The sequence below is a fragment of the Platichthys flesus genome, chromosome 20, assembly GCF_949316205.1.
Source record: "Platichthys flesus chromosome 20, fPlaFle2.1, whole genome shotgun sequence".
NCBI classification, from domain to species: domain Eukaryota; kingdom Metazoa; phylum Chordata; class Actinopteri; order Pleuronectiformes; family Pleuronectidae; genus Platichthys; species Platichthys flesus.
This window is the reverse complement of record NC_084964.1, coordinates 19,706,002-19,733,672: the sequence shown is the minus strand read 5'-3', so window position 1 is coordinate 19,733,672 and position 27,671 is coordinate 19,706,002. Positions and strand designations below refer to the sequence as shown.

Sequence of the window (27,671 nt, the reverse complement as noted above, 5' to 3'; positions counted from 1 at the left end):
TATTACATTATTAGGTTTACTTTAGGTAGACAGTCAAAAGTACTAAAATCACATCAGATATTATTTTACCTCTTTCTATTGGATTTGACTGCTTCTGATATTTTATATGTAATTCATAAAATAAATTACAATATTTGTATTCATATAAAACAGAGCCTGCTTATCTAACGAAGTACTAATATTATAATTCAGATTAAAAAGATGAATTCCATGCCAATAAAATTACACAGGTTGATATTGAGTGAAAACTTTGTATATAATAATAATTTGAATCAGTGAGATAATCACTTATTTAAATGTTTCTTCTGCCTTATTTTTGATCAGTATATAAATTATAATTACATGTTCTTATCAGAATAAAGTCACAGAGGCCGACAGAACGTGGGAACAAGTTTATTTCTACTTTGTCTCATGAACAGAAAGAATCGATTTACAGTTTACAAACAGCTGACCAGGTTGATGAAGCGATGGTGGACTGCACAGGGTGAACGCCTACAGCTCAATCCTTCAGAAACTCTGTGCTGCAAACAACCAGCTCTCGTTTGTCAGTCCTCGAGCAAATCAGCAGTGAACAAAAACCATCTGAAACTGTCCAAACACAAGTTCACAAAATCTACTGAGAAAAACACACAAACCACCTCGTGTCAAACAGAAACAATAGCGAGGAGGAAAAGCCACGATTGCACAACTCATATCAATTCCATACGTGGTCCAGAGAAATTTACAGCAGAGGACACGACAGGTCAGTAGGATTTGTCTTTTCTCCAGACTCACTTCACATGTTTGCACTGAAGGGGACTGACACAGGCTTATGAACAGCAAGCGAGTGGGGACACAAAGTCAACACAACCTTCAGGATAATCACTTCATAAACAAACATCTCGTGAGCTTCTACAGATCTGCTTGATGGCACGAGGAAGTTCACAGTTGGAGCGCGTGTTGGTCAGTGTGTTATCGTTGTAAACATTTACGACCGGAAGTGAATTATAGTAGAACTGGACGAAGGGAAAAGAGTCAAGTGTACATCTGTTAATGTGGCAACACGAGTCAATGCATCACACTTTGTGCCAAACGTCCTCGAAAAAGGTTTCATCAAAAAACACCCTACTCTACAAGTCACATGCACGTGGTACTGTATACACATAAAATCTCATAAACTTCATCAGAGCATTTACAACATTGGTGAAAAAGTGGATAGATATAAGAAATTAAGATATACAAGGATGTGAGAGCCGCAGGAAAAGTCGCCGTTTTTGGCAGGCATGCTCCCCGGAGTGACGCGTGTTGGTGTTAGAACCACAATGCATTGCAGTGTGCTTATTGTTAGTCACAGCGTGGTTAGCGTTAGCTAGGTGACTAAGGGAGCTGCAGGCCTATCACTCCATCCTCTGTGAAAGAAGGCACTTACAGGAGAGAAGTGGTGCAACGACCCCTGTAGAATATTAAGTAGATAACTCTTCAAGTAAAACGACTTTTAGCTGAGCCACATCGGTTTTGGTGGCGTTTCTTGGCAATTAGAGGTCGCCTACGCAAGTGCCCGACGAACCGCGGGGGGGCTTTTGATTAATTCATACATTCATATGCATGCAACCTTTTTGAAAACCAAAGGGTTCTTCCGAATGTCTGGGAAACTATTTACACTAAAGATATCGCAAGAAAAACGTCTATCAACAGGAGAAAGGCAGAAACTTTTGGCAGAATTGTAGATAAAATGAGAGGAGAGATGAAAGAGGGACTTGAAGATGATGCTCAACATTTCATTACTATCTGAGTAAGTAATATAACACATGAACACAGTACAGGAGGAAATCAGGGAGCAAAATGCTACTCGCACGTTAGCATTATCTGTTCACAGGGGCAAGAAAAACCAATACGTTTATTTAATAGGTTAAATACCTATTTTGGCTTTGGGGGAAATGTTTCCTTTAAAGAAAACTTACCCTAGTTACAGTTTCACACAGAGGAGAAGTCGAGCAAAGACAGACTCACAACTTCTGCCGTCTATAGGAGCCTCAGGTTCACCTCACTACCCACAAATCCTGTAAAAACACTTTGTAAATACCGATCAAACAATCCTCAAATCATCTGTTAAGTGCTTTATTCTTATACTCTGCTCTATAAAATGGCTATTTCCACAGTCAGTAAATGGCTCAGACGAGGGGTTCAGTGGTGTGACCAGGTGACGGGATTAAACTTTAGATTTCAGTTCACATCTCAGTGGGAACCAGTGATCAACTGACAGCGAGACAACCATTGTAACCAGAAGGCGCTCTCACCTCCCCAGAGACACAAAGGTCAAACCACCACCTGAAACCAGACCGGTGGAGCTCGGTTGTGCTTATTGTGGTTTCTCCTGGTGGAAACATCAGGTTCCTCTTTGAAAAGACTGTTAAAGGTCCAGTGTTTCGTATCTTCACTTCCTCGGGTGGAAGACCATGAGAGGCCTGTCCTCGATCTTCTGCCAGGGGCTCTTCTTGTTCTCGTCCTTGTCGTCCGGGTCGTCCTCGGGGCTCGTCATGGAGTCGCGGCGGTTCTCGCTGTTGCTGCTGCGGCCGCTGTTCACGCGGCTGCGTCCTCTCCGGGTGATGGTGGATCCTCGAGAGGACGGATCTTCGTCCAGGAGAGGGGTGAGGGAGTTCTCCTCGGGGGAGACGGGGCGTCCCTCGCTGCTGCTGCTGGGCTCGCTGTGGTCGGGGTAGGCCAGCTTGGAGTAGCTCTTCTTACCGGTGCTGCTCGCGCCGTGGCCCTTGCGCCCTCCTGTTCCCCAGCGCTCCTCTTTGGCCCTCCGGTTCATTGCTTCGAGGTTGATGTCTCGCTGAGCGCTGCTGCACCCGCCTCCGAATCCACCGCCACTGAGGTCGTTCCCAGGATCGATGAAGGAGTGGCGCACGTGAGCGTTGTCTCGTCCATCCAGGGAGATGAACCAGGCCCGGGGGTGCTGCTTCACACCCAGCTCCAGGAGCTTCTTCTCAGTCAGCGCCTGCAGTTCTCCGTTCATCTGAGCCATGGTGGAGTCGTTGAAGAGCACAGGGATGGTCATGGGTCCACCGGAGGAGTCGGACGCCCAGCTGGGCTCCTCGGAGTCGTCTCCCTGGGATCCTCCCTGCTGCTGCTGGCCTTGTTTCTGGGAGTGGTGGTGATGCTGCTGGCCTCCTCCCATCTGGGCACCGTCGCCGTCCTGCTCCTTCTGGTCCTTCCCGTCTTTACCAGAGAACTCAGAGGGCAGGCGCATGTAGTGTGCTGGAATGACCAGGGTGGGCACCATGCTGCGGTACATGTTCTCCTTCATCTGGTCGATGGAGCTGCAGAAGATGATCTGACCTGCCTGAGTGTTGAGGGAGGTGGGCCGGGTGAGGTTGTCGGCTGCTGACGCCGAGTACTCCGGAGGCTTGTCGGACTGACTTGGCACGTAGCACTGGAAGCGAGGCGGGGACGGGGGATCCGAGGCGTACCCTCGATTGTCATTGGCGTTGTGGTGCCTGTTGTAGTCTTCATGCAGCAGCGGGTTGTCCAGGTTGTTGGTCTCTGTGGCACGTGTCACCTTCATGGGGAAGCTTTCCCCTCGTTGGGCACCAGGAGCGTTTTTCCCCTTCCCGTGTCGCAGCATGTGAGCGGGGACATGTTTGGTGAGGTCCTCCCTGGAACTGTCGCAGTTTCCCGATGGGGACAAGTCGGATTTGTCGTTGGACGGTCCGGACTCCACATGGCCTCCGCAGATCAGATTCAGGCGGGAGGTGGATGTGCCCTGGTCTCGCTTGGCACCGTTCAGATTGGTGGCGTGGGGTTTACCCTGCTGCCGGCGAGGTTTCAAACACTTCCGCCTGAAAGGTAAAGAGACACTAAATGTCAGAAATAATAAGACACATCTGTGGCGGTCCAGCGGATTGTCTCTAATCTAAGTGACAGAAACCTATAGACCCAGAGACCTGCGCCTACGCTCCCCACACCTGCAGTAGTAGAGCAGCACACAGAGCAGGATGAGCACCAGCAGGGCCAGCGAGCCCAGGATGCAGAGCAGGAACAGGGTGTGGTAGGTGGTGATGTCCCTCAGGCCCGGGTGAGACAGACCCAGTCCTGCAAGAGACCAGGACAGAAAGACGTCTAAAGATCAGTCAGGAACTTCACATTCATTGTGTCTCTGTTCGCTAGTCCTCCATATTTATTAATTAGCTTAGTGTATGATTGATTGATGAATGGAAAAGGCTATAAATGAAGTAGATAGGGAATTTCAGAATCTGGACTTCAAGGAAAACTCTCTGATGTTGAAAAGAAATGAGCATTAATCTAAATCTGGTTCATTAAAAAAGGGAAATATAAAATATCACCATATTTAACCTTAAAACTGTGGTTTTTATCTGGTTTATTTCAAATAGTTTATATGTTCATCACAGCAGATAAATGAGAATATCGCCAAATAAAATCTTTATCCCATTTTTTTGTAATAACTCCTGAGCTTCATTACAGAAAAGACCATTTCATTCTGAGTTTCCTGAGTTCTCCCTGGAGACACAGAAACGTCTGCAGCAACAACACAGAAGAAGAAACCGGAGGAACAGTTCCAGCACCTGAAGAAGACGGGAAGGCAGCCAACCAGTATCCCATCTGAGGAACCAGCACGTTCCACACCAGCTGAGCGCCGTCCTTCTCGATGTAGCCCGTCCCGTTCCGAACCCACAGTCCTGGACAAGAGATCATCACTGATGTTAATAAACAATATTCACATGAATATAACCTTCTTTCTTATAATAATACAATAAAAGGTCTCTTGATGCTGTGGAAACACTGGTTTGTGACGCTTTCATGCCAGAAAAAAACTGTTGGTTGGTCAGATGAAATATACTGGTATTTAAAAAACAATTCAAAAATAATAAAACACTAATCCATCAGTGGTAATAATTTAATGATATCACATAGGATATGTCTGATTAAACTTTAATATTTTTATTTATGCAACATTTTCAATGCAGGGTTTTTTATGTTTTATAAATTCTCCCCTGTGACATGTGGGACTTTTATATAAGAATATTAAATGATTGCCTCCTCATACCTGATTAAATATATATACACATCTGTAGGCAGTCGAACACAGTCTTCATATCTAAGGAAACTCTGTTTTAATATAACCTCGTGATCTACGTGTTTTGCTCACCCGTCTTCGGCTGGTACATCCAGGCAGGGACACTCATGGCCGTCCTGTAGCGGCTGTCGGACGGCAGCGGCACAGAGATCTGGATCGGGTCCGACACCTGGATTGCGGCGCCATCTTTGTCAAACAGCTGGATGCTGACCACCGCCACCGCCGTCAGGTCTGTCCACCCGGTGTCTGCACCTGAACCAGAGAACCACAGAGCTCAGCTTCAACTCGTCTCTCACACGGTCTCGTCTTCAGTGACATGTTCTCTGAGACGCTCTCTGACCCGAGCTGTTGGTCTCTTGGCCGAGGAGGAACGGGAAACCCCCGATCTCGTACTGGCTCCTGGCCGTGGTCATGGCGGCCGACAGCGCCGTGTAGTTGGAGCTGGACGGCAGCTGCAGAGACTTCCTCTGGAGCTGCACCAGCGGCTGGTTACGAGCTCCTGAACACAAACACTCACAGATGATGAATCACACAACAGCCTCCTGTCGTCTGTACCTTTAAGAATATATTTATTAATATAAATATATTGGCTAACCCATATTCTGCAGAGACATGTCAGCATCTGCTTAGTTTTGCCAAGATGCAAACTTTGATTTCACAAATCAAACCGAAAACTTGTTTTTATTCATAGTTATTAATAATAAATGATGGTTAAACTGTAAAATATCAAACCTAAGTAACATTTCTTTATCATGAGGGTTTAATAACAACATCTTAGGAATCAATGACCATCAGCTGATATATCTACTCCCTAATATTGATGTTGGCACCAACACCCTGTGACGGAGCCGCATTAGTAAAACTACAAGTCCTCTTCTGTTACAGTAAATAACTCGGGGTCGTCTAAATGCTAAGTGAAATCTCTGGAGGCCTGAAGAGACTCGAGGGAGAGGAGGTGACTCATCTTCATCATTAAAGAGGAGATAACTGAATAAACATCCTCAGGTGACCAGAATGTCTCCATTATCATGACACCACGTCCATGTGACTCATTAAAGTGGAGCTGGGTTCAGAGGAGGCTGAGGATCGCTGGTGGACTCAGGGGGTGAAGGAGAAGTGAGCGTTCATGATGCAGGTGAGAAGGTTCCTGGTGAAGAAGAGATGGTTGTCATTACCTGGAGACCCGGAGAGGACCTGCAGGACGTCATCGTACAGGATGAGAGTTCCTGGTCTCTGGACGAGCAGGTACAGGCTGACGGAGGCGTACACTACACACAAATACACAAAGAGGGAAAACCTGAAGATCAGCCGCAGCTCGGAGGTTTAAGTTTAAGACTTTTAATTTAATTTGATACCTGTTTTATTATTGGACAAAATATGAAGGAGATTAAAATGTCTGGAATTATTTTTATTTGCATCACTTTATCACAGCTTCATGTCTCGGCCCAAAAAAGGCAAATACTTCATACTCTGTCCAAACTGAGCTTCTATATAAATATATATATATCACATTCTATACCATATTTGATCTCCTAGCTTCTGTCTGTGAATTTTGTAAATATACATTTTGATGAACTGACAGTTTAGTTTCCACATATTTTACTAAAGCTGCTTTCAAATAAACACTTGTAAGTATTAAACCCCAATTTAATGTCCTATATTGACTTTAATCTCTGGATTCCCATCGGTTGAGGACTGTTATAATAAAGTGAATTTAAATTAACCCTGATTGATTTATACAGATTTAGTTTCCTGTGATTTCACAGAGCGACAGGATCCTCAGCAGGATGGTGTGCTTCCCTCCTCGGAGACTTACGGGGGATGCGGCTGGAGTGCCAGGGCACCGAGTTGGTGACGTAGTCCTGCTTGGAGGCCGTGATGATGACCCACGTTCCGGCGCGGTACAGGAAGTTGACCTTCAGGACGCCATCGCTGCCGGCTCGGCTGGACGCCAAGATGGTTTGATTCCCGTGGACGTGCACCTGAGCGTCCGCCAGCGGAGACAAGTCACTGCTGTCGAACACCTGCACCTTGATTTCCACCTCTGAAAACACAACGACAGGTCGGTCACTGTGGGCTGTTGGGCTTTAATTATGACTTTTAAACAAACATGTAAAATATTAAATTAGTTGCAAACCTACTTAAGCTTATAATAACTGGATTAATCATTAAATATGTTAAAGGGTCAGACAGTCTAAATATTCCTAAAGCCTAAATCTTTCATGACTTGAAGGAGAGAACAACAACTCTTTATTTTACTGGTACAACTGGAGCCTGGTTATAATTTGCATATAAATTTAAATGTTTTTCAGAATCAGTTATTGACGATTCATCTTTACACACACAACCATCACTGGTTCACTTGAATCAAACATTATTAATTCTGAGTGGATCATTGACTCAGATTGTGACATCTTCACGTTTGTGTGAGTGACACAGAATCTGAGGATGTGTTGTTCTGACACTTTCACCACACGCAGGGTTTTTCACCTCGCGTCCCTGAACCACTGCACACACACACACACTCATCACACAGATACTGAACACACAGACACACACAGTCATGACACATACACACACTCATCACACAGACACACTCATCACACAGACACACACTCATCACACGTCCATCTCGTGGCTCTTCCTGCCTTTTCATCTTTCCATGTTTTCGACCCCGGGCGATTCTGTCCTCTCACCGGTTGGATGTCCTGGATGTGGGTCACACTGGGGGGGGGGGGGGGGAAGGGTTTCCATGGATATGTGCAGACTCTTCCAGAGCGTCCCCACTGGGCCCCGTCCTGCAGCTCGTCCCCTGAACCCTCCGGGCCTCAAACCCCACACAGCTCCACATGGACGGCACTAATGGCTGCACCAGATAATAGGCAGCATGTACGTGTGTGTGTGTGTGTGTGTGTGTGTGTGTGTGTGTGTGTTCACATGTATTGTTTCTGTGAGGACGCTGGTTCCATTACCATAAATGGTTCAATAAAGGCTCCCTTGTGTGAGTGGAGGATTTCCTCACTCTAGGCTCTTCACTTCAAATCGCTGCAGCTTGAATCGGCTCCATTGACTCACACACTGAGAGTCACACACTGAGACACACACATTGAGACTCACACACTGAGAGTCACACACTGAGACTCACACACTGAGACTCACAGTGTCACATCGAGAGTCTGGAGATGTACACCCCTTCAGAATCCTCCAGCAGAGACTGAGTGGAGCACCAAGAATCAGAATCAATCAGGTTCTTTAATATGCTGCAGCTCATTGAGCCTTAATGGGAATCGACCCAGACCCAGTACGACTTTGAGTTCAGAACTGAAAACCTCCAGTAGATGAAACAGGAACTTTGCCGAAAAATCCCAGTTTCGTTGAGGTGGCGGAAAATTGTGGTTGTTTTGAAATCATATTTTTTAAGCTTAATGAAAACCTGTTGAAATGTTTTTCTGGAGCTCGTCTCTCAGCAGCAGGTTGTTGGTTCCGGCTCGTTAACAACAACAGGAACATGTGGGGGACATCCAGGCGAGGGGGGCGGAGCCTGAGGAGCAGCAGGAGGCCGGACGTGACCTATAAACTCTCCTCCTCTCTCCAAGTCTTCGTCTTCTTCATCCTGAGATGTTTGTCTTCTTCCAGGTCTCCATGAGGAGACTCGGTTCTCCAGATGTTTCCTCACCTGGACTCTGACAGATGATCGCAGCTCATTAAGATCTACGTTGCCTCAATGAACTCGCTGCTGAGTGGAAAACAATCTGATTTAAAGCAGTTGTGTTGATTTGAAATAACTTGATTTATATGTTTGTCACGACTTAGGTCTTCTGTGTGAGTTGGTCCAACAATTATTATTCCTCACATCCGTTAGGGGAGATGAATTGAACATGAGAGTACAAGTACCTCTGGATAGTACTCGAGTAAAAGTACCTGACCAGCGTCTGCAGCTCAGAATAGCATGAAGAATGAATAATGCACATTAATTACATAACGAGCCTCCGAGAGAACAACAACATGCGAACACATAAGGCTCATGTGGAGGCCTCATGACGACACACGTTAACATGACGTGATGTCCTGAGCAGGTTCGAGGCCCGACTCGATCTGCAGCCACACATCTGCACCACATCTGCACACACGCACACAGACACACGCACGCGCACACACACGCACGCGCACGCACACTGAGGCCTGTGTGACATCAGCATATTAATGAATCTGAAGCATCGATCGGCACCGGACTCGAGGATGAACAGAACCTCCTGCACCTCCTGCAGCAGGAGCCCGCTCCTCCATCCGGAACCGGAGGAGCAGCAACATGGAGGCTGAGCAGGAGGAACCCGGAGGAACCCGGAGGAACCCGGAGGAACCAGGAGGAACCACTCCCTCCGCGCATTGTGCTGCAGCCCCCGGTCACACTCACCGAAGCCTCCCGGATCTGGGAGCGATTTGGCGGCGAGCGCGTCCCAGAGCGCGCACATCCACACGCACAGGAGCAGACGCGAGATGCGGGAGTCCGTCATCCTGAGAGCGACATGTCGGGCTCCAGCTCCGCGGGCCTGAGTCCTCAGTCAGTCCGAGAGAGAGGCTCCGTGTCCCGGCTGCAGCCTCACAGATGAGCCCTTGTTTTCATTGTCTGAGCCGCAGCGGGGACAGCGACGCGTTCACCCCTGCTGGAGCCGAGGGGAACTGCAGCTCGACCGCTCCTCGCTGCTCCGCACTCAGACTATAGAGACCGTTCATAGACACAGGGTGTATAAATAGACTTTATATAAACACACTGTTTAAAGACTGTATATTAATCTGATCTATAGACTGTATATAAACACACTGTTTAAATACTGAATATATATATATATAGACTGATCTATAGACTGTATATAAACCATAGACTGTATATAAACTCATTCTATATAATCTAATAAATAGACTGATCTATAGGCTGTATATTAACCATAGATTGTATATAAACACATTGTATATAATCTAATAAATAGACTCATCTATAGACTGTGTATAAACACACTGTGTAAAGACTGTATATTAACCATAGACTGTATATAAACTCATTCTATATAATCTTATAAATAGACTGATCTATAGACTGTATATAAACAAACTTTTTAAAGACAGAATATATGTAAATATATAGACGGATCTATAGACTGTATATAAACTCATTGTATATAATCTAATAAATAGACTGATCTATAGACCGTATATAAACACACTGTGTAAAGACTGTATATATATCTATATACTGTATATTGTAGATAGACTCTATATAGATATAAACAGACTGATATAGGCTAAAAGAAAATTATATATTATTTCATGAGGAACTCTAAAATATGTAACTATATTTATCTGATTCTAAATATTTCAAATATCTTAAAGGAAAAGTTAAATATGAGTGACTTCAATGACGACTACAAGAATAACATGTTGATTAAATCTTAACAGAACAGAAGTATTTGTTGTGATGTTCTGACTCATTTTACACTTGTTCATCGTGTTTCATGTCAGTGTAAAACCTGTTATTAAATATAGATATGAACCGTGTTATGTGTTGGCCTGTTGTCTGAGTTGTAGCAGCTGATGAAGGGAAGCAGCTCAGGCTGAGCTGTTGATGGATGAAACCTCCATCTGGCGTCTGTGACTCACATCAGAGCGACACACAGAACCGGATTCTTCCGGTGGATCGATTCCCGGTTCCTCTCGTTTCACTCTCTCCTCTGCAGCAGCAGCAGCTACTTGTCATAAATATCACTTTTATTATTTAATTGGAAGTTCAACCTGCAAGTGGCAAAGTGTTTGTGGATTTATTGTCCAGGAGAGATGTTCTTTGGGCTCAGGGGTGTTTCATATTCATCCCAGAAATCCAATCTCCTGCCGGTGGAATGTTATCGTTTTTCAGATCGAGTCCACGGATGGAAAAGAGCTTTTTATAATTTCATTTTTTTACTTAAACAGAATCGAACGTTCAGAAACATCTTGCTAAACTCAAATATAAGGAAGCCAGAGGGTCAGAAGTTTGTGTTCAGGATTCAGACGATTTATATATAAATAGATATTTTATAAATAATGTACAATATGACCAGAGACTCTTATATGTGCAATAATATATCTGTACTCGTTTAAGTTTGCATGTTTTTATCCTTGTTTGGATTGAGATTATATTGTTTTGTATTGTTTCTATTTCATTGCTGCTTTTCAGTGATTAGTTTTGTTCCCTCTCATGTTCCTCATGTTTTGTAAAGAAAGCAAAACTTGAATCTTGAATCTTCTGTAGAACGTGTCTCTCATTTCACTGTTTGTTAAAGTTTAGATATTCCTACAACTTCTTCAGACCATATCTTTGTTGACTTTGATGCTCAATGTTAAACATCAGGAGATAAACTCATGTTTTATTCAAACCATGTAATGAAAGTGCGTGGACGCCATGTGGAGGGGTGAAGAGCGGGTGAAGCACCAGCTGATGAAACAATGTTAGATACTGGTTTGTTTGTGCGGTTCACTGGGAGAAGAACTAACAAACCATCTTGTGGAGAAGCCTGATCCTGAACTCGGCCTTCAGCGCATCAGGAACCACGGGAGGAAGAATCCTCACACGACCTTTAACCTTTAAAGCCCATTCATGTTTGTCTTCCTCTGTCATTAATCCAACTCGTGAGCTTTCTGAAATATCAGATGAGTTTATTTCATCAACAACCATCATGTGAAGGAGAATAACGGCTGATTGTTGGAGGAGAGTCTCTGACCTCTGAGTCCAGGTCACGTTCGGTCGAGTTTCTCCACATTCATGCTGATATCTTTAAAAATCTGTCAGAGGAACTTCTGTTTCACTCTGCTCCAATGGACACTTTCCATTTTCTTTATGCAGACATAAAAAACAGACATAAAAATCATGTGGGTGAGAAGAAGTCAGTTTTTTTACCCTAAAAGAGATGAAGACAGGTTGTTTCTGAACCAACGTCAGGCTCATGTTTAAAAAACTTTTTCTGTTTTTATAGATTTCAGAATTTATTTATTTCATCTCAGACTGTAAATAAAGATGTAAGACATGGCAGATTCCTAAAGTGAAGCCAAAGTGTCAGAATTGACATTTTCCATGTTAGCAGATGGGACATGGACGAGAATACAATCTAAAAAGTGGTTCTAATTAGTTATTTAAAGAAATACTGCGTCTCTACCTAATTGTTACTCAGAATGTGCATTAGCCATAAACTTAAAACTATTATCCAAATATCTTCTCCATAACGAAACAGCAGTGACTAAATTCTAGAGCGACCAACGGACAGTTTGCAGGAATTGGCCTCTAGTGTTTTACGATGTGTTCGTAACCCGCCTCAGTTCAGTGGATTCTGTCATCAGGGTCTGGAGCTCAAGCAAGTTCCCAACACGACAACCATCTCGTTTCAGTCTGAGTCTCACGTCTGGAGAACGAGGAGCCAAGTGTTGGACTGTCTTCAGCACATGAATTGTCCTGAGGAAACAAGCTGAACCAATCACAGAGAAGATGAGACAACAACAAGAACGGTTCTAAAACCCAACGGCCTCTGAAACTCAACCAAGCTGCTCACACTCAGATCACGATCCTCTAAAGTTGCAGGAACCACCCGTTGGTTCCTTGGTTCCTTGAGGGCACACATCCCCGGCTTCCACCAGGTTCTGAGGAGGCGCCTCCTCACACGTGTGACGAGCATCAGGACGGACTCGTGAAAGCTCTTCATTATGGATGAGCTCATCTCTATTACGACACATGCTTCAGCACTTAGGCAGCAGAGCGGCTGGTTTCCCAGGAGGCCGCAGCACATCTGTCCAGCCGAGTTACAAACCCCCCTCAGGTTAATGACATCCACCCCCGCTGACATGAACGCCTCTTACTCAGAGAGAACAGACCTGCCCTCTGATCTGTGTGTATAACCAACTAAATATATATAATCATAAAGGTCTTCCACGTGTCTGGCTCCTCTTCTTCATCCTGAGGTGTTTGGATTCGACAGCTGGGTGTCACATGGGTTCTGAAGATGACTTCAGGCAAATGTCCAGACTCGAGTTCAGGTCTGAAAGCAGCTTCATCTAATCATGATGATGATGATGATGATGATTGAGTTCAGGGACGTAATAAAAAGGCCGTAAACAACCGGGTCCTGTTCCTGGTCCTGGTTCTGGTTCTGGTTCTGGTTAGTAAAAAGGGAAACACATTTTTTATTCCTGCTGATATTCCTCACGACTGTCTTCAATTTATCCGAAGCCTCGTCAGGTTGTCCACACAGAAATGAATGAGATCGTTGTCGGTCGCACGGCTGGAGACGCCCACGCACCTGGGTACCAGATGGTGTCCGTGTGTTGGGGGGGGGGGGGGCACCGAGGGCAGACCAGAGAGCTGCACTCTTCTTCATTTGTAATTCCTTCACCATCTCACCCTGAGTGAAGTTTCCTTTGAGAGGTTCAGACCTTTCCAGAAGCTGCAGGTAGCTCCCATGTTGTGAGTCCTCGTCCCTGTGGCTGCATGGAGGGTCGTCCACCAGCAGGGGGCAGAGGAGAGCAGGACTCACAGGGACCTTTGTCACAGAGCACGTGTGGTGGTGGTGGTTCAGTTTATGCACCCAGAGATTAATAAAACGTGTCATCACGTGAGGCGAGGTACATGGCTCCTCCATCAGGGCCTCGGGTTTCAGACCTCTGCGTGTGCGTGTGGGTCTGAACACACAACACACAACCCTGTAGTGTGTTTCTGCTGTGTGACACACGAGCCGAGTTGTAGCAGCTGAATAAAACATCAAACTACGAGAGGATTTAATCTCAGGTCAGCAGACAAAGTTCATCGAAGATCTGAGGAGGAAATTAAAGGAACATGAAGGAGTTCGAGCAGCTTGATGAATACGAGGGTCCTGATGAAGGTTTGCTTTTCTGTTTTGCTTCCGCTCAATTCATATTCAAACTGCACTTCTGCAAATGAGGAACACTTTAATGAGTGACCCCCCCCCACACACACACACACTCACAGTGAAGAGTCGTGACCTTTAAGGGCAGCTCATCACATGAAGCGATCACATGTCGGACCAATCAGACACGAGGAATCTGCCTCATTCTTCATTCTTTCATAAACATCATTCATTTACTCAGAGATGTTTCTCTGTTTTAATTTGTGTAAAATTCTAAATTTAACATCGAACATAACGATTCAACAGAGAAAAGAGATGCACGAGGAAATTCACAATTAACTGGATCAAACTGAATTGGATCCGAGAGTAGATCACATGACACGATGTATAAATTCAGCTGTTGGTCTCAAATCAAAAGTTCACGTCTTGGCTCCGCTCCTCTTTCTCCTCCTGACATATTCGTATTCCTCCTCTTACTCACTGTCCATTTCCTTTGTGTTCTCCGATGGGCTCAAGTCTCAGAGCATCAGATTCTGACACTTCGCTCGTTCAGCAGCCGTGGTTCACGTTGGTTTAAAGAAGCAAATAACTGAGCTGGAAACAGCTTTAGATTTAAGATGCATTGATGAACTGCTGAGAAAAACACCAAATAGAACCATGGAGGCCTTCCCCAGGGAGAAGACTCTGATGTGGGTCGGGTGAGGAGACGATGTTACGAGACAGATTCACTTCTAAACTCAAAATGAGTTCAAGTTAATTTGTTCGCAAGTTCTTCAACTTTCAAATCACTTCAAGTTTCCACCCAGTAATTATCAGGTGAAGATAAGTGAAGTGGAACTATTTCAAATGACAGACTCGACTGATGTGATTAAAACTTAAAAGACCTGTGATGACTGAAGAAGTAATGAAGAGGATTAACGTTTAATAACACACAGTACTCACCTTAGAATAGAATTAAATTATGTACAATTAAATTAAATACAATTAAATACAATTAAATTAAATACAATTAAATACAATTAAATACAATTAAATTAAATTAGTGCAGTTGAACTGGTGTGAAGCTGTTTTTTAACATGTAGATAATTTGATTTAATCAACACTTAGCTTCACATGAGGCAGATTCACAGATTTCAGGTTTGTACGATAAAGACGTTTTAACAGAACAACATGTTGTTGAGGAGAAGAACCTTCCATCTCTCTCTCTCTCTCTCTCTCTCTCTCTCTCTCTCTCTCGCTCTCTCTCTCGCTCTCTCTCTCGCTCTCGCTCTCGCTCTCGCTCTCGCTCTCGCTCTCGCTCTCTCTCTCTCTCTCTCTCTCTCTCTCTCTCTCTCTCTCTCTCTCTCTCTCTCTCTCTCTCTCTCTCTCTCTCGCTCTCGCTCTCGCTCTCTCTCTCTCTGCACACTAACTCATCACCTGAGCGTTTACTTGTCCAGGGCGTTTAATTGACTTAGGGGTGATTAATTTTTATCATTACAATTAGATAATGGTTCTATCTGCTTTCATGTCTGCACAAATACAGACGGACGCACACCCATGCTGACGTTTGGCGCACACACACCCACACAGACACACACACAGCCTGGGTAATTGTTGCCTGTGTGTTTTTTCAGGCCTGTCACTTCCGCTGTGGCATGCGATTCCTGTTGTATCAGTGTTGGCTCGGGCCCAGACTGCAGGTGCACTGCGGCACATTCCTCACCACTAATAGGTTCCTCAGAAGAAAACCTGTCTAACTGACGCTTATGCAGAACAACAGGCCCAGTGTGTCTGCGTGATAATTAGAGCGAGTGCAGTAACGAGCCTGGTGACATCTCCCTCAGTGTCTCGGTGCGGTGCCCGCCGGGGGACTTGTATTTTTAGCTCCTTGGTCTTTGATTAAAATATGACTCTGTGGTTGACCTTCACACCTGCTGCAGCCCTGCCAGGTCCACGGGAACCCGACCACCTGATAAATAAAGAGCTGCCACTGGAGCCGCTGACGAGGCGTAATCGATTCTCCATGAATCGGACCCGGAGCTGCTCGCTGTGTGGAGCAGCTGCAGGAAGGTTCCCATCGCTCCCTGCAGCGCTGCTCACGCACACGTCTGAAATCTGATGCTGCTCAGTGGACGTGTGAAGCCTTCTGCTCGTTAGCCACGCTAGCAGCTCAGTGGACGGCCGTCACTCGCTCCATAAACCATCACGTACATTTCCTTCAGCGCCCCCATGAGCCGGACGTTGGGACTGCACAAGGGGCAGAGCAGCCGGGGGGGTTGCTACGAGGGAAGAAGCAGGACATTCCCTGGAGCTCCCTGATCACGTGACCTACAGGAAACTGACATGCACGTACATGAACTTTGTTTATAAATCATAAATTATTTAGGAGAGAGGAATTAAATATCGTTTGGGGAGATGTGGTGAATCACAAGCTTCCCTGGAGAGACTGGAACAAACATTCCTACAGAAATTCATGATTCCCAGATGATGAATCTTATACTTATGATAACAAGTCACATAACTCAGATATGTCTGAAGCCGACGTATCAGTCCGACTTTGCTGATGCTCTTCTCACTTTGGAGTAAATGACAAAGTGAGAAGAGTGTCAGCAAAGGGTAATAAAGAGAATAACAGGGACGTTTTATTCTCTCTCCTTCGTCCTGTGGAAAGAAAACAGGTGATGAAGCAGGAAGGGACATGAAATGTGGTTGGACAGACGGGAGATGGATGGATGGACAGAACTATTGATCTGCACGGAGAGAAAGAGCTGGGACGGGTGATAGATGGATGAAAAAATGAAGCAGATGTGTGAGCAAAGGTTCAAGGACACGGACCTGCTGCTTCTGTCCATTCGGTGGTGTCTTCATTACTGTAATGGATGAATGTTGGACAGAACCCTGATGAATTAAAGGTGCAGTTACATCAAACCCCCGTGAGCTGAGGACATCCGTCTCTGTGGGACTGGACTTTAGGTTTTATCTGTTTTAGTTGAAAGGGGACATGTTAAATAGCATTTGATTCTTATTTCTACTTTTGTATTTGTTATGTATTTATTTAATTACATTTAAAAAAACATAGCTGTGTATTATAAAATATGTTTTTTATTTAATCAATCTTTATTTTTGTGATCTAATTAAATTTATAGATAAATAGGTTTGATCTTTTTAATTGAACCCTCATCTTTGTGTATTTGTTTTCCCTGTGGTTTGTATCTGATGTGTATTTGTGTTGTGTTGCTCCTGCTGTGTCCCTCTGCCTCCAGTTCTACACAATCTCACGGTTACATGACGACACATGACGGCTGCTCCTCCAGCGCCCAGATTGCAATTCCATCCGTGTTGTCATCATCTTACACAACCGTCACCTCCATCCCCATAAATGTCAGAACAGTAAAAAATATGATGTCACTAAAAATTTCACAAACTAAATTGTATTTTTTTTTTTTTTTTACACCCAAACATGATTGTCAGGGAGGAAGTAATCCGGGAGAGATAGGAAATGAAATGTTGTGTCACCACTGCTCTTCTGTGTGTGATCAGAAAACAATAATCCTGCCCCCCCCACGCTGTGCACTTCATAAATGTCACGGCTGCTTTGTGTTTGGATGTGAACGCTAACAAGCAGCAACACTTCTCTAAATGAACCTGTCGTGCACGTGTGGGACAAAGGTCAGTGGTGCTTGTGTTGTCAGGTGACCTCATTAGCATGCACAGGGTTGTGTAGCGTTCGGTCGGTGCCACTACATCCAGCTCTGTCACAAAATCAATACTCCATCTTCTGAAGGCTTCGCCAATAACTCACGTTGGCTTTGTCACAAACTGGTTCAAGGTCCGACTCTTCAAAGTGTTTACTACGTGAGATAGCTGTGTAGGTGTTGGAGCAGAGGAACCGTGCACATCGTGCTCCTCAGGTCCGTCAGCAGAACCCTCCTCCTCCTCAGGTCCATCAGCAGAACCCTGTTCCTCCTCTGGTCCGTCAGCAGGACCCTGTTCCTCCTCCTCCTCAGGTCCGTCAGCAGAACCCTGTTCCTCCTCCGGTCCGTCAGCAGAACCCTCCTCCTCCTCCGGTCCGTCAGCAGAACCCTGTTCTTGGTCCTCCTCCGGTGAGTCAGCAGAACCCTCCTCCTCCTCCTCCGACCTGTTCCTCGTGTTCCTCAGTCTGTCAGTAGAACCCTGTTCTTGGTCCTCCTCCGGTCCGTTAGCAGAACCCTCCTCCTCCTCCACTCTGTTCCTCCTCCGGTGAGTCAGCAGAACCCTGTTCCTCGTCCTCCTCTGGTCCGTCAGCAGAACCCTGTTCTTGGTCCTCCTCTGGTGAGTCAGCAGAACCCTGTTCCTCCTCCAGTCTGTCAGTAGAACCCTGTTCCTCGTCCTCCTCCGGTCCGTCAGCAGAACCCTGTTCCTCGTGTTCCTCGTGTTCCTCAGTCTGTCAGTAGAACCCTGTTCCTTGTGGGTCTGTTAGCTCGTGCAGATTGTTTTTGTTAGCTGTGTGTTTGTTGTCGTTGGTAGTTTTTCAAGTGTTGCTTTTCTAAAACAGGGTGCACAGATGTGGTTGAAACTCAAAACAAGAATCTGCAAGGACACACACGGCCGACAGACACACACAATCACACACACACACACATACTCACTCACAGACACACTCTGCTTAAATATGAAGCCGGAGCCTTTTTCTAGGTCACCGTCGCCGACTGACAAGTTTTTCCCTTTTGAAAAAGTGTTTGAAGTTCCCACAGTGATTGGATGAGTGAGTTTATGATAATGCAACTTTCCCTGATTGACAGCTGAAGCATTTAAAGCTGAATCTCAAAGCTCTCACTTGTTCACGAGCTTTCAGTCAGAACCGGCCGGCTCCTCAAACATCGCTGGCGACTCACGGCTCAGTTTCCACTTTGCGTTGATTTGAAACATCTCGACAACTTTTGGATTGAAAGTGGAACTCTGATGAAGTCGACCTCAGAAACCCCCAGTGGACTGAACAGGGTGAACTCAGTGGCTCTGCAGCTTTCAGTCACGACCCATTGTCTTCTTCAGCAGCTCGTCAAACAGGAAGAACCTCACTCGCTTGAATCTTCATCACGTCGTTAAATTGTCTCCACACAAAGTCCCTGTCTCTGAGCGCTTCTGTCTTCAACTGCATCTTCTCATCTGTTCACTCCAAAGTTAGAAACAGCAATAAATCTCTCTGCTACAGGAACAGGAGCTTATCAAAGGACTTTGGGGGCCCGGGGCAAAGAGGCCTGAGGGGCCCCTCATCTTGACAAATGACAGAGTTTCAACAAACCTCTTAAAGCTGCAGAGAGGATCACTGATCACAGAATCTGATCTTTCTGTGGATCAACATTACTCATCAGCTGCTTCATCCGTGCTTCACAGTCACATGGTTATTAATCAGCTTCCAGCAGAGTTTCACTATCGCAGGTTTTTATTCATTCATGTTTGTTGGGGGAGTTTAGATCTCAGGTTCTTGAGAGCAACGTTAAATAAAGATTAGGAGAATATCATATTATTATTTTTCTTTCAAATGTAACATCTTGAAATTGTTTGTTTTGTTTGATCAACTTTAAAAACCTAAAAATAGACGATACAAATGTTTTATTCTTCACAACTGAAACGATTTCCTGTCTTTTTTGCTAAATAAACAAACGTAAATATCTTTCTCTTCAAAAGCAAAACAGATTAAACGAGACACTTTTCACTCAAGTTTTCAACCACGAAGCAGTCTGAGGTCATCACAGGTGAGGTCATCACAGGTGAGGTCATCACAGGTGAGGTCATCACAGGTGAGGTCATCACGGGTGAGGTCATCACAGGTGAGGTCATCGTGGGTGAGGTCATCACAGGTGAGGTCATCGTGGGTGAGGTCATCACAGGTGAGGTCATCACAGGTGAGGTCATCACAGGTGAGGTCATCGTGGGTGAGGTCATCACGGGTGAGGTCATCGTGGGTGAGGTCATCGTGGGTGAGGTCATCACAGGTGAGGTCATCGTGGGTGAGGTCATCACAGGTGAGGTCATCACAGGTGAGGTCATCGTGGGTGAGGTCTACACTTTCACATTTTCATCACCAAATGCACTCATGTGAAGAGCACGTTAATCTGGACCTTTACCGGAGCAAGTGCACGTTCATTACATAAATTAACTGCCCCCCCCCCCGACATACAGCAAACAAACGCCTGCTTTGTCATCGTCCATGCATCTGCACCGACCCTTAGCAGATTGAAGATAAATTATGTTTCAGATTAGAGGAAGAAGTAGGAGGAGGGGGAGGAGGAGGAGGAGGAGGAGGAGGAGGTGGAGGAGGAAGAGGAGGAGGAAGACCACGGTCGGCTTGGTGGTAAACTCATTCAGCTGCAGGAAAAAGAGGATTAGAAAAACCTGTGAAGGTCCACATCAGGACCAGAACGAAAGCCTCCACCGGCCTGACACCTGCCGGGCTGATTACCGTGATGTGTTTCCACACCTGAGCGCTAGTCTCCCCGACAGGTGGGCCCCCGGCGTCCGACCAGGGGCCGGCTCACACTAATACCAGTATCCAGGCCCCATTAGCCAGTTTGCTATGGTCCCCTCGCTGTCACCGCTGACACTTCTCGAGATGGCACACCCAGGGGAGGGCACTGTCACCTTGGATTAAAGCATCTTCTGAATAATGCCTCTTTGCACGTCACTCGCTCTAAAGAAAGCTTTAGCGCACTGTGCATAAAGCATTTTGTGCACTCAAAGCCTCAGTGGTGTATGGATATTAGCAGCTGTGCCATCCCCCCCGTCCTGCGTGTGAGCGTTATATCAGATGTAGTCACACACAGGATATTGTGCAAAGACAGAATGAGCAGGGAGGTCTCTGATGCTGCGAAGATCTGACCTCGGACATGAACCGACGTTTATTCTCATCGTTGATTCATCTGTGAATGTTTCTGCCAATTATTGATGTGAAAAATATACAATTCTTCAGATATCTGGTTTTGTGCGACCAACAATAAGAAATCCAGGATGTTCGCTTCGCAGAGATAAAAATGGAGAGAATCCGAGAAGCTGGAAGAATAAATGACCTAAACTATTTGACCTTGAGGAAGAAATGTGAACATGAGGACGAGCAGAAAGAGGAATGTTCATCTGGAGAATGAAGAAGCTGGAATGTTTATACATTATGATTAAAGACGGACACGTCAACCAGGCTCTCCTCACATCTCCAGTGTTCTGTCGTCTTAACGGTCGGGGGTTTCACCATCTACGACTTCAGGGCTCACGATCTCGAGGCTCTCATTAACATCGGTTTCAGCTTCTGCAGGCGACTCTGCAAACTCTGAATTATTGAAGACACAGTTAAGGTTTTGCTGGTGAACTTCGTGAAGCGTCTTATCAGGTCAAACGATCAATAATTGATCTGATCGTTTGGCCTGTGGGGGGCGGTAGAAACGAGTCACAAACTCTTACATCAACATAACGATCAATTAAAATCTGATGCTTATACGACACATTGTATTTATATAGCAACATCTTTTATTTTAAGAAATTAGCTCAACATTAACTTTTAGCTTTCTACCCTTTTGGCTCCGTTGTTGGTCTCCTCCACCTCCTGGGTGAAGCATCCAGCTCATGAGCTTCTAACGCTGCTCTGTTCAACGGCTCCTCTCCGAATGTGCTGCTGGTGAATCTGGTGAAAATATTCAAATGTTTTGTGTTGATATATGTGTGAATGTAGGTTTTTACTTATGTCTCTAAACAAAGAAGACGTACGTTTATAGCATAGACAAAAAAAATAAGGATGGACGAAATGTGGAATCTCAAAACTGAAGCTACACTATCACAATCGCCCCCTGGTGGCTGGTCATAAAACCCAACCCCTCCATGTAAGTGGAAGGGACATGAACTGTTATGGATCCTCTTTATATACAGACACTGATCCTCCTAACATTAGCTACAGTCACTGATTTAATGATCATTCTATAAACAAACACCATTAGGAGCCCCAGTAATAAGCTTCTATCACATGAATCATTAATTACATGATTTACATGTTAATCTTTAATCAGAGTTTGGTGTAAGTGGGCAGAAGCACTAATTGATCACTTGTCTGTGATCTGAGCTCAGTTCAGATCGTGTCAGTGAGCCTCGTGTCGGTGGATCTGTGCTCGGTGGATGTTGTTCCAGCTCGTTCCCCGTGGACTCCTCGGTATTGACTCAGCGGGACCATCTGTCCATCTGCTCGCAGCCCGATCTGCCGAGAGGACCGCGGCTCTGTGTCGGGGACGCGCGGGGACGAGCCTCCGCGCACGGACTCGCTCCTAAATCACTTCAGCCGTCAACTTTGTGGATCGCGGAGGGATTAGGGATCCGGGATGCGGAGGAGCCGCGGAGAGCCGGTGCATTATTAACTGCACGGCGAGGGATGCGCGGAGTCCCCCCCCCCCCCTCAGTCGATCGGGATCCCCCCCCAACACAAGACGCGCAACGTGGGCGGCGCGTGGAGGAGGAGGAGACGGATCCACGGCGGCTCCGCGCACGGGTCAGTCGCCGGATGAGGAGCAGAGGAGCAGAGTGCGGAGCTGCGTCGGAGAGGGAGCTGCTGTGCGCAGTGAGTGTGATGGTGCGCGTGTCTCCGAGGCGCGGTCTCCAGTTTAACGTACAGTGAGGACTTCAGCCGGGGGGACACCGGGAGGACCGGGGAGGACACATCCTCCAGCCGCGGGCCGAGGGGAGCATCTCTGCCTCCGGGAAGCTACTGGGGACGAACCAGCACCACTGGTTTCATCCGGAGACCATCGCGTGGAGACTTCGCTCCAAAACACACCTCGTCTCCGGGGAATGCGACTTCCCCTGCGAGCGGAGCCGCGGAGGACAGCTCCTGTGCCGAGAGGAGGACGCACAACGTCCCGGCAACTCTTCACAGAGACCCCCCCCCATGATGTGAGGAACTAAAAGGTCTGGAAATGCGTCGCAGAGGCTTCTTCCTGCTCCAGGTAAGTTCTGCGCCTCTTTGACCTCGTGTGATTAGAACAGCTGAATAGACGCGGGTCGCAGCGGAGTCTAATCTAGATGTGAAGGGATTTGACCCCATCATCCCATCCAGATGTTGGGTTCTCTGGGTGCCGTCTCCCTCTCACAGCTGTTTGAAAGAAGCCCATGACACGCAGAGACGTTCTGGTGGAACCTGAATGTGGAGCAGAGAGGTTCTGGTGGAACCCAGTGTGTGGAGCAGAGAGGTTCTGGTGGAACCCAGTGTGTGGAGCAGAGAGGTTCTGGTGGAACCCAGTGAGTGGAGCAGAGAGGTTCTGGTGGAACCCAGTGTGTGGAGCAGAGAGGTTCTGGTGGAACCCAGTGTGTGGAGCAGAGAGGTTCTGGTGGAACCCAGTGTGTGGAGCAGAGAGGTCCTGGTGGAACCCTGTGTGGAGCAGAGAGGTTCTGGTGGAACCCTGTGTGGAGCAGAGAGGTTCTGGTGGAACCCAGTGTGTGGAGCAGAGAGGTTCTCACTGCAGCACGTTGAGAACAATCTGCTTCTCGTTAGGTGACAGAACCACAGGGGCTGCAGGGATGGGGTTTAGTCCCAGAGACATGAGAGGAGCCGCTGGGGTTGAGATGGCCTGAGAAAACGATCCCGAGGGACATGGGCTGCTGGAGCTGGACGAACCACGACTCGGGACGGACACACACAGGGACAGAGGGACAGAGGGACACAGGGACAGAGGGACACAGGGACAGAGGGACACAGGGACACAGGGACAGAGGGACACAGGGACACAGGGACACAGGGACACAGGGACAGAGGGACACAGGGACAGAGGGACACAGGGACACAGGGACACAGGGACACAGGGACACAGGGACACAGGGAGACAGGGAAGGACAAAAACACACTGATGCGTAAAATGCACATCTTCTGTGGTGAGCAGAACCCAGAGCCCAGGAGGCAGCGCTCCGGGCATGTGGTCGACTTCGTTCTGCTCATGCAGATGTTGCTCCAGATGCCTGAGGAGGATTACTACCCCCCCCCCCCCCCCCCCATTGTGTGAGGAAATCTGTGCCACCGAGAATAGTAAAGAATCCTCTGAAGCCTTCTCTGAAACGACCCTGCTTCTATTCCTGTTGTGATTTTAGTGCCTGGGGGGGGGGGCTCACTCACAGGAACTCACAGGTCACATACCAGACAAAGTAACTGAGTACTTTGGCTCATTACTTTGCCCAAACACAAGTATATCTGAGCAGCTGTGGTGGAAGAGGTGGTCGAAGTTAGCGCGGCAACAACACACGTGCAGAAACACTGAGTGAGAAATGCACTGAAACGATGCAGCTGAGAAAGGTTCATTTAATTTAAAGGGGTTGATATACATCATAATTTTAATAACTAATTTAATAACTTTAATAAAAACACAATATTTCCATTTGAAAATAGAAGATGTTGAAGTTACACGTGTACAAACAGTACAAAGGTTATACTGTGATGTTGCAGCCGGTGAAGGTTCTGCTGACTCTAACTCACGTTATCCACAGTCTGACCTCAGATTGATTTACTTATTGATTATATTGTGAAAAACACAATGTTGCCATTGAAAATGTAATGGAGTATAAGTAGCACTGAGTAGAAATACTCAAGAGAAAGTAGAAAAGTATCGGATCACAGTTTCTTTAATGTTGCGGCCCAGTGGTTGGTGAATTCCTACGACGGATCAATAAGGAACCAAACGTGCTTTATTTATTGATAATACTGTAAAAAACAAAATATTTACATTTGGAATAAAGTGGAAAACAATTATCAAGTAGCACCCGAGTAAAAATACTTGAGTAAAGTACCGAACCTGAGTAAATGTACTTGGTTTCTTGCCACTATTAATTTAACATCTGTTCTTGTACTTTTCAGAGGGAAATTTCATAACTTTTGCTAAACTCTTCTTGTCATCTTTACTTAAAAGTTATATTTCACATTTTGCTCAATATTTTTCGTACGTTTTCCACATGATCATCCAGAAACATGACGCATGCTTGAGAAAACAAGTCCTAACTCCTGACTCCGCTGAGACACACAATATAAAACAACACAACTAAAGTCGGTTTAATGGAAAATAAAGCTGCAGAAGATACGTTTTGAAGAACACGTGAGTTTGTTGCAGCTTCGCCACAATAACAACAAGCTGCTCACATATGGATTTGATAACTGTTTTGTATGTATATAGTTATTTTCTAGTCTTGATGACTCAAAGCTCTTTACAGTACAGTTTTACATTCACCCAATCACACACACATTCATTCATCTATAAGCAGCACTTTTGTTGTTCTATGGGGGGGGGGGATTAGTAGGGTTCAGCATCTTGCCCAAGGACACTTCGGCATGCAGTTGGGGAAGACTGGGGATCGATCTACTGACCTTCAAGGTTGGAGGACGACCGCTCTGCCCCTCAGGCACAGCCAGTCATATCAAGACATTAATAAGATGGGTAATGCAGAGATCAAAGCTCCCTGATGGAGAACGTGCAGGTTTCCCAGCTGGTTCTCAGCTGGTGGGTTCTAATGAGGTGTAAGGATCTGAGCAGCTGGTACAGTAGGTCACAGAACCACGACACCTGCCCAGCCCTCACCCAGCGGCCGACCCGGTGAACCGTCACTTCTCTGACATCCGGGGCACTCCAGCGTTTTATCTGGTGCGACTACACACCCTGCCGCCGCCGCCGCACGCTCCCGGAACCATCGGTGCGATCGGCACTCGACTCCCGACCCGGAGAGTTGAAGGGAATCCAGCGGCCGCTGCGTCAGCGTGAAGTGTTGACTGTTTCTGGTGATGCATCTTTGATGAGCTGAAGCATGTTTTATTTAAGGAGGAAATGAATCATTGGCTTTATTGGTATTAGCCGCCGCCCTCTCGTGTCCACAGGGACCAGTGCACACTTAAGGACAGCTGCACTGGGACATCACCTCGTTTACTGGGGGTCAATTAGGACACAAAGAGTGAACTGGTGACATTTCACAGTGTGTTGTGCGTCTCAGGGAAACGAACCCGACAGATGCTCCTGTGTGCCGGCAGCAGGTCGCCGTTTCCAGATGAAAAACGAAGCACAATACAAACACTCACTGGATGATTTCCCAGCAGCACTGTTGTGTTGTGTTAACACCTTGTGTGAGTCTGTGTGTGTCTGTGTGTGTCATCGTGCCAACAGTGGTCCGGGAGACACCGGCTGCAGCAGGAACTACCACTTAGACGCTTGTGAGTGCTTTGGCAGGCGTTCATCTGCGGGCAGATCTCTGTCACCGCAATAACGTCACAACCGAGCCAGACACACACACTCACTCCACAGGTGTGTTGATGAAGGCAGAGAGCCGGGTGTGGTCCCAGCGGGGGGGTCAAGAAGCAGCTGGATTAGTCATTGGAGGGTTGGAGTTAGGGGTCGAGGACACTGATCCCTCACTTCACAGCCCTGACGCATGACTCTGATCTTTCTCTGACAGTTTCTTAAATCCAGTTCAGATTCACCAAATTTCAAAGAGCTCATAGATATCAGTCCAGTGAATACGACCAGTATGAACCCGCCTCCCGCCCATCGTCAACTGGGATCGGTTGCAAACCCCCACTCGACGCTCAGAGGATAGAGGGATGGATAATGGATGAATGGATGTTATGTTATGTTCGACCTGCTCATGCATTTTAAACGACATCTTTCAAGGTTGTTACACAAACCTGCTGTTATAGAATTTGTTGTTTCCAAGACCGAGACAAAGAATCAGGAACTTTTTCTAAAGCCACAAATTAAACCTACGAGACTCGAGTGTCTCTCCGTAGAGATGATGTCTCCTCCAAGGACAAACAGCCTCCTCACGGAACTACCTTCAAATTCAACTGATCCAGATTTTTATTTGGAACTAAAGCAATTTACACACACTCATAACTATCAGTTCTCTAAACATGTCTGAGTGTTTCATCAAGATGATTTATTCTGTAAGAAATCAATGAACATGGTGAAACCTTCTTATCTCACTTTGTTAAAGAGAATCCGAGTTGAACGAGCTCTTCAGTGACTCAGATCCACCTCCTGCCAACGAGCTTTAAGAGAATCAGTTCAGGAGCTTTGGAGATTTTCTGCTCACGAACAAAGGGACGGGGGTGAAGACTGTGAAGACACAAGATGGCAGCTTCACTGTTGGCGAGTGGAAGGAAGTGGAGACATGTCGTCCATCGGGACATTCGGTCCATGCTTGGAACCTTCTGGCCGACTCGACCCGTCCATGTGGAGTTTGCACGTTCTGTCTGCTGGGTTCTCCTTCCTGGATCCAAGGACACGTAGGCTGGCGTTAGGTGCCCGGTCGACTTTAAATTGCCTGGATGTGTGAATGTGAGTGTGAGTGGTTGTGTGTCCCTGTGATGTCCAGGCTGAACGCCCCCTCTGGCCCAATGTCATCCCAATGCCACGAGGACGAGTGGACAGGAGATGGACTCCTGAGTCCTCATGACTCGGATCTCAACTCGTTGACGGGGTGTTGTGTTTGTTTTTAAGTTGTCATCCTTCTCGGTTTGTTGTGTTGGGACGAGACTCTTGACCCTGAAGTCCACCGGGCTGCCGTGGATCTGAACCCTAAATACAGGTTCTCATATTCCTGTTGTGGGGGAAACAAATAAAACTCCAGTGTAAGCTGCTGGAGTCTCATGAGATCCAGCAGATCCAGTCAGAGAACTTCCTCAGCTCTCGACTGTGGTTCCATAATTATGTGCATTATTCAATGTTTTCCCCTCTGTACAAATGCAAAGTAGGAAC

The 27,671-nt window shown here is 46.4% G+C and overlaps 2 protein-coding genes across 3 annotated transcripts in view; one reads left to right on the top strand and one right to left on the bottom strand.

Moving 5' to 3' along the window:
- Positions 1-377: 377 nt before the first annotated feature.
- On the bottom strand, positions 378-9,807 carry LOC133976149 (protein FAM171A2). Of its 2 annotated transcripts, none has more exons than XM_062414268.1 (8): positions 9,492-9,807; positions 6,894-7,121; positions 6,253-6,345; positions 5,418-5,576; positions 5,150-5,329; positions 4,566-4,679; positions 3,927-4,074; positions 378-3,821 (listed from the first exon to the last, which is right to left on the bottom strand). In XM_062414268.1, exons 1-8 carry the CDS (start codon positions 9,589-9,591, stop codon positions 2,414-2,416), a joined length of 2,430 nt encoding a protein of 809 aa, XP_062270252.1. In that variant the 5' UTR covers positions 9,592-9,807; the 3' UTR covers positions 378-2,413. The 2 variants fall into 2 exon arrangements, with proteins under 2 accessions (XP_062270252.1, XP_062270253.1); XM_062414269.1 differs by having other exon boundaries at positions 3,948-4,074.
- Positions 9,808-22,432: 12,625 nt separating this feature from the next.
- Positions 22,433-27,671, top strand: part of LOC133976157 (corticotropin-releasing factor receptor 1-like) — a 36,772-nt gene continuing 31,533 nt past the window's right edge. Inside the window, 1 exon segment of the mRNA XM_062414290.1 lies at positions 22,433-22,895. Within this exon segment, the coding sequence (XP_062270274.1) occupies positions 22,866-22,895 (30 nt within the window). The 5' untranslated portion in view covers positions 22,433-22,865.

Coding starts and splice junctions, on each gene's coding strand:
- LOC133976149 (XM_062414268.1), bottom strand. CDS start 9,591: ATGACGGACTCCCGCATCTCGCGTCTGCTCCTGTGCGTGTGGATGTGC. Junction 7,122..9,491: donor CCCAGATCCGGGAGGCTTCG/GTGAGTGTGACC, acceptor TTGTGTTTTCAG/AGGTGGAAATCAAGGTGCAG. Junction 5,577..6,252: donor GGTCCTCTCCGGGTCTCCAG/GTAATGACAACC, acceptor GTTTGTGTTCAG/GAGCTCGTAACCAGCCGCTG.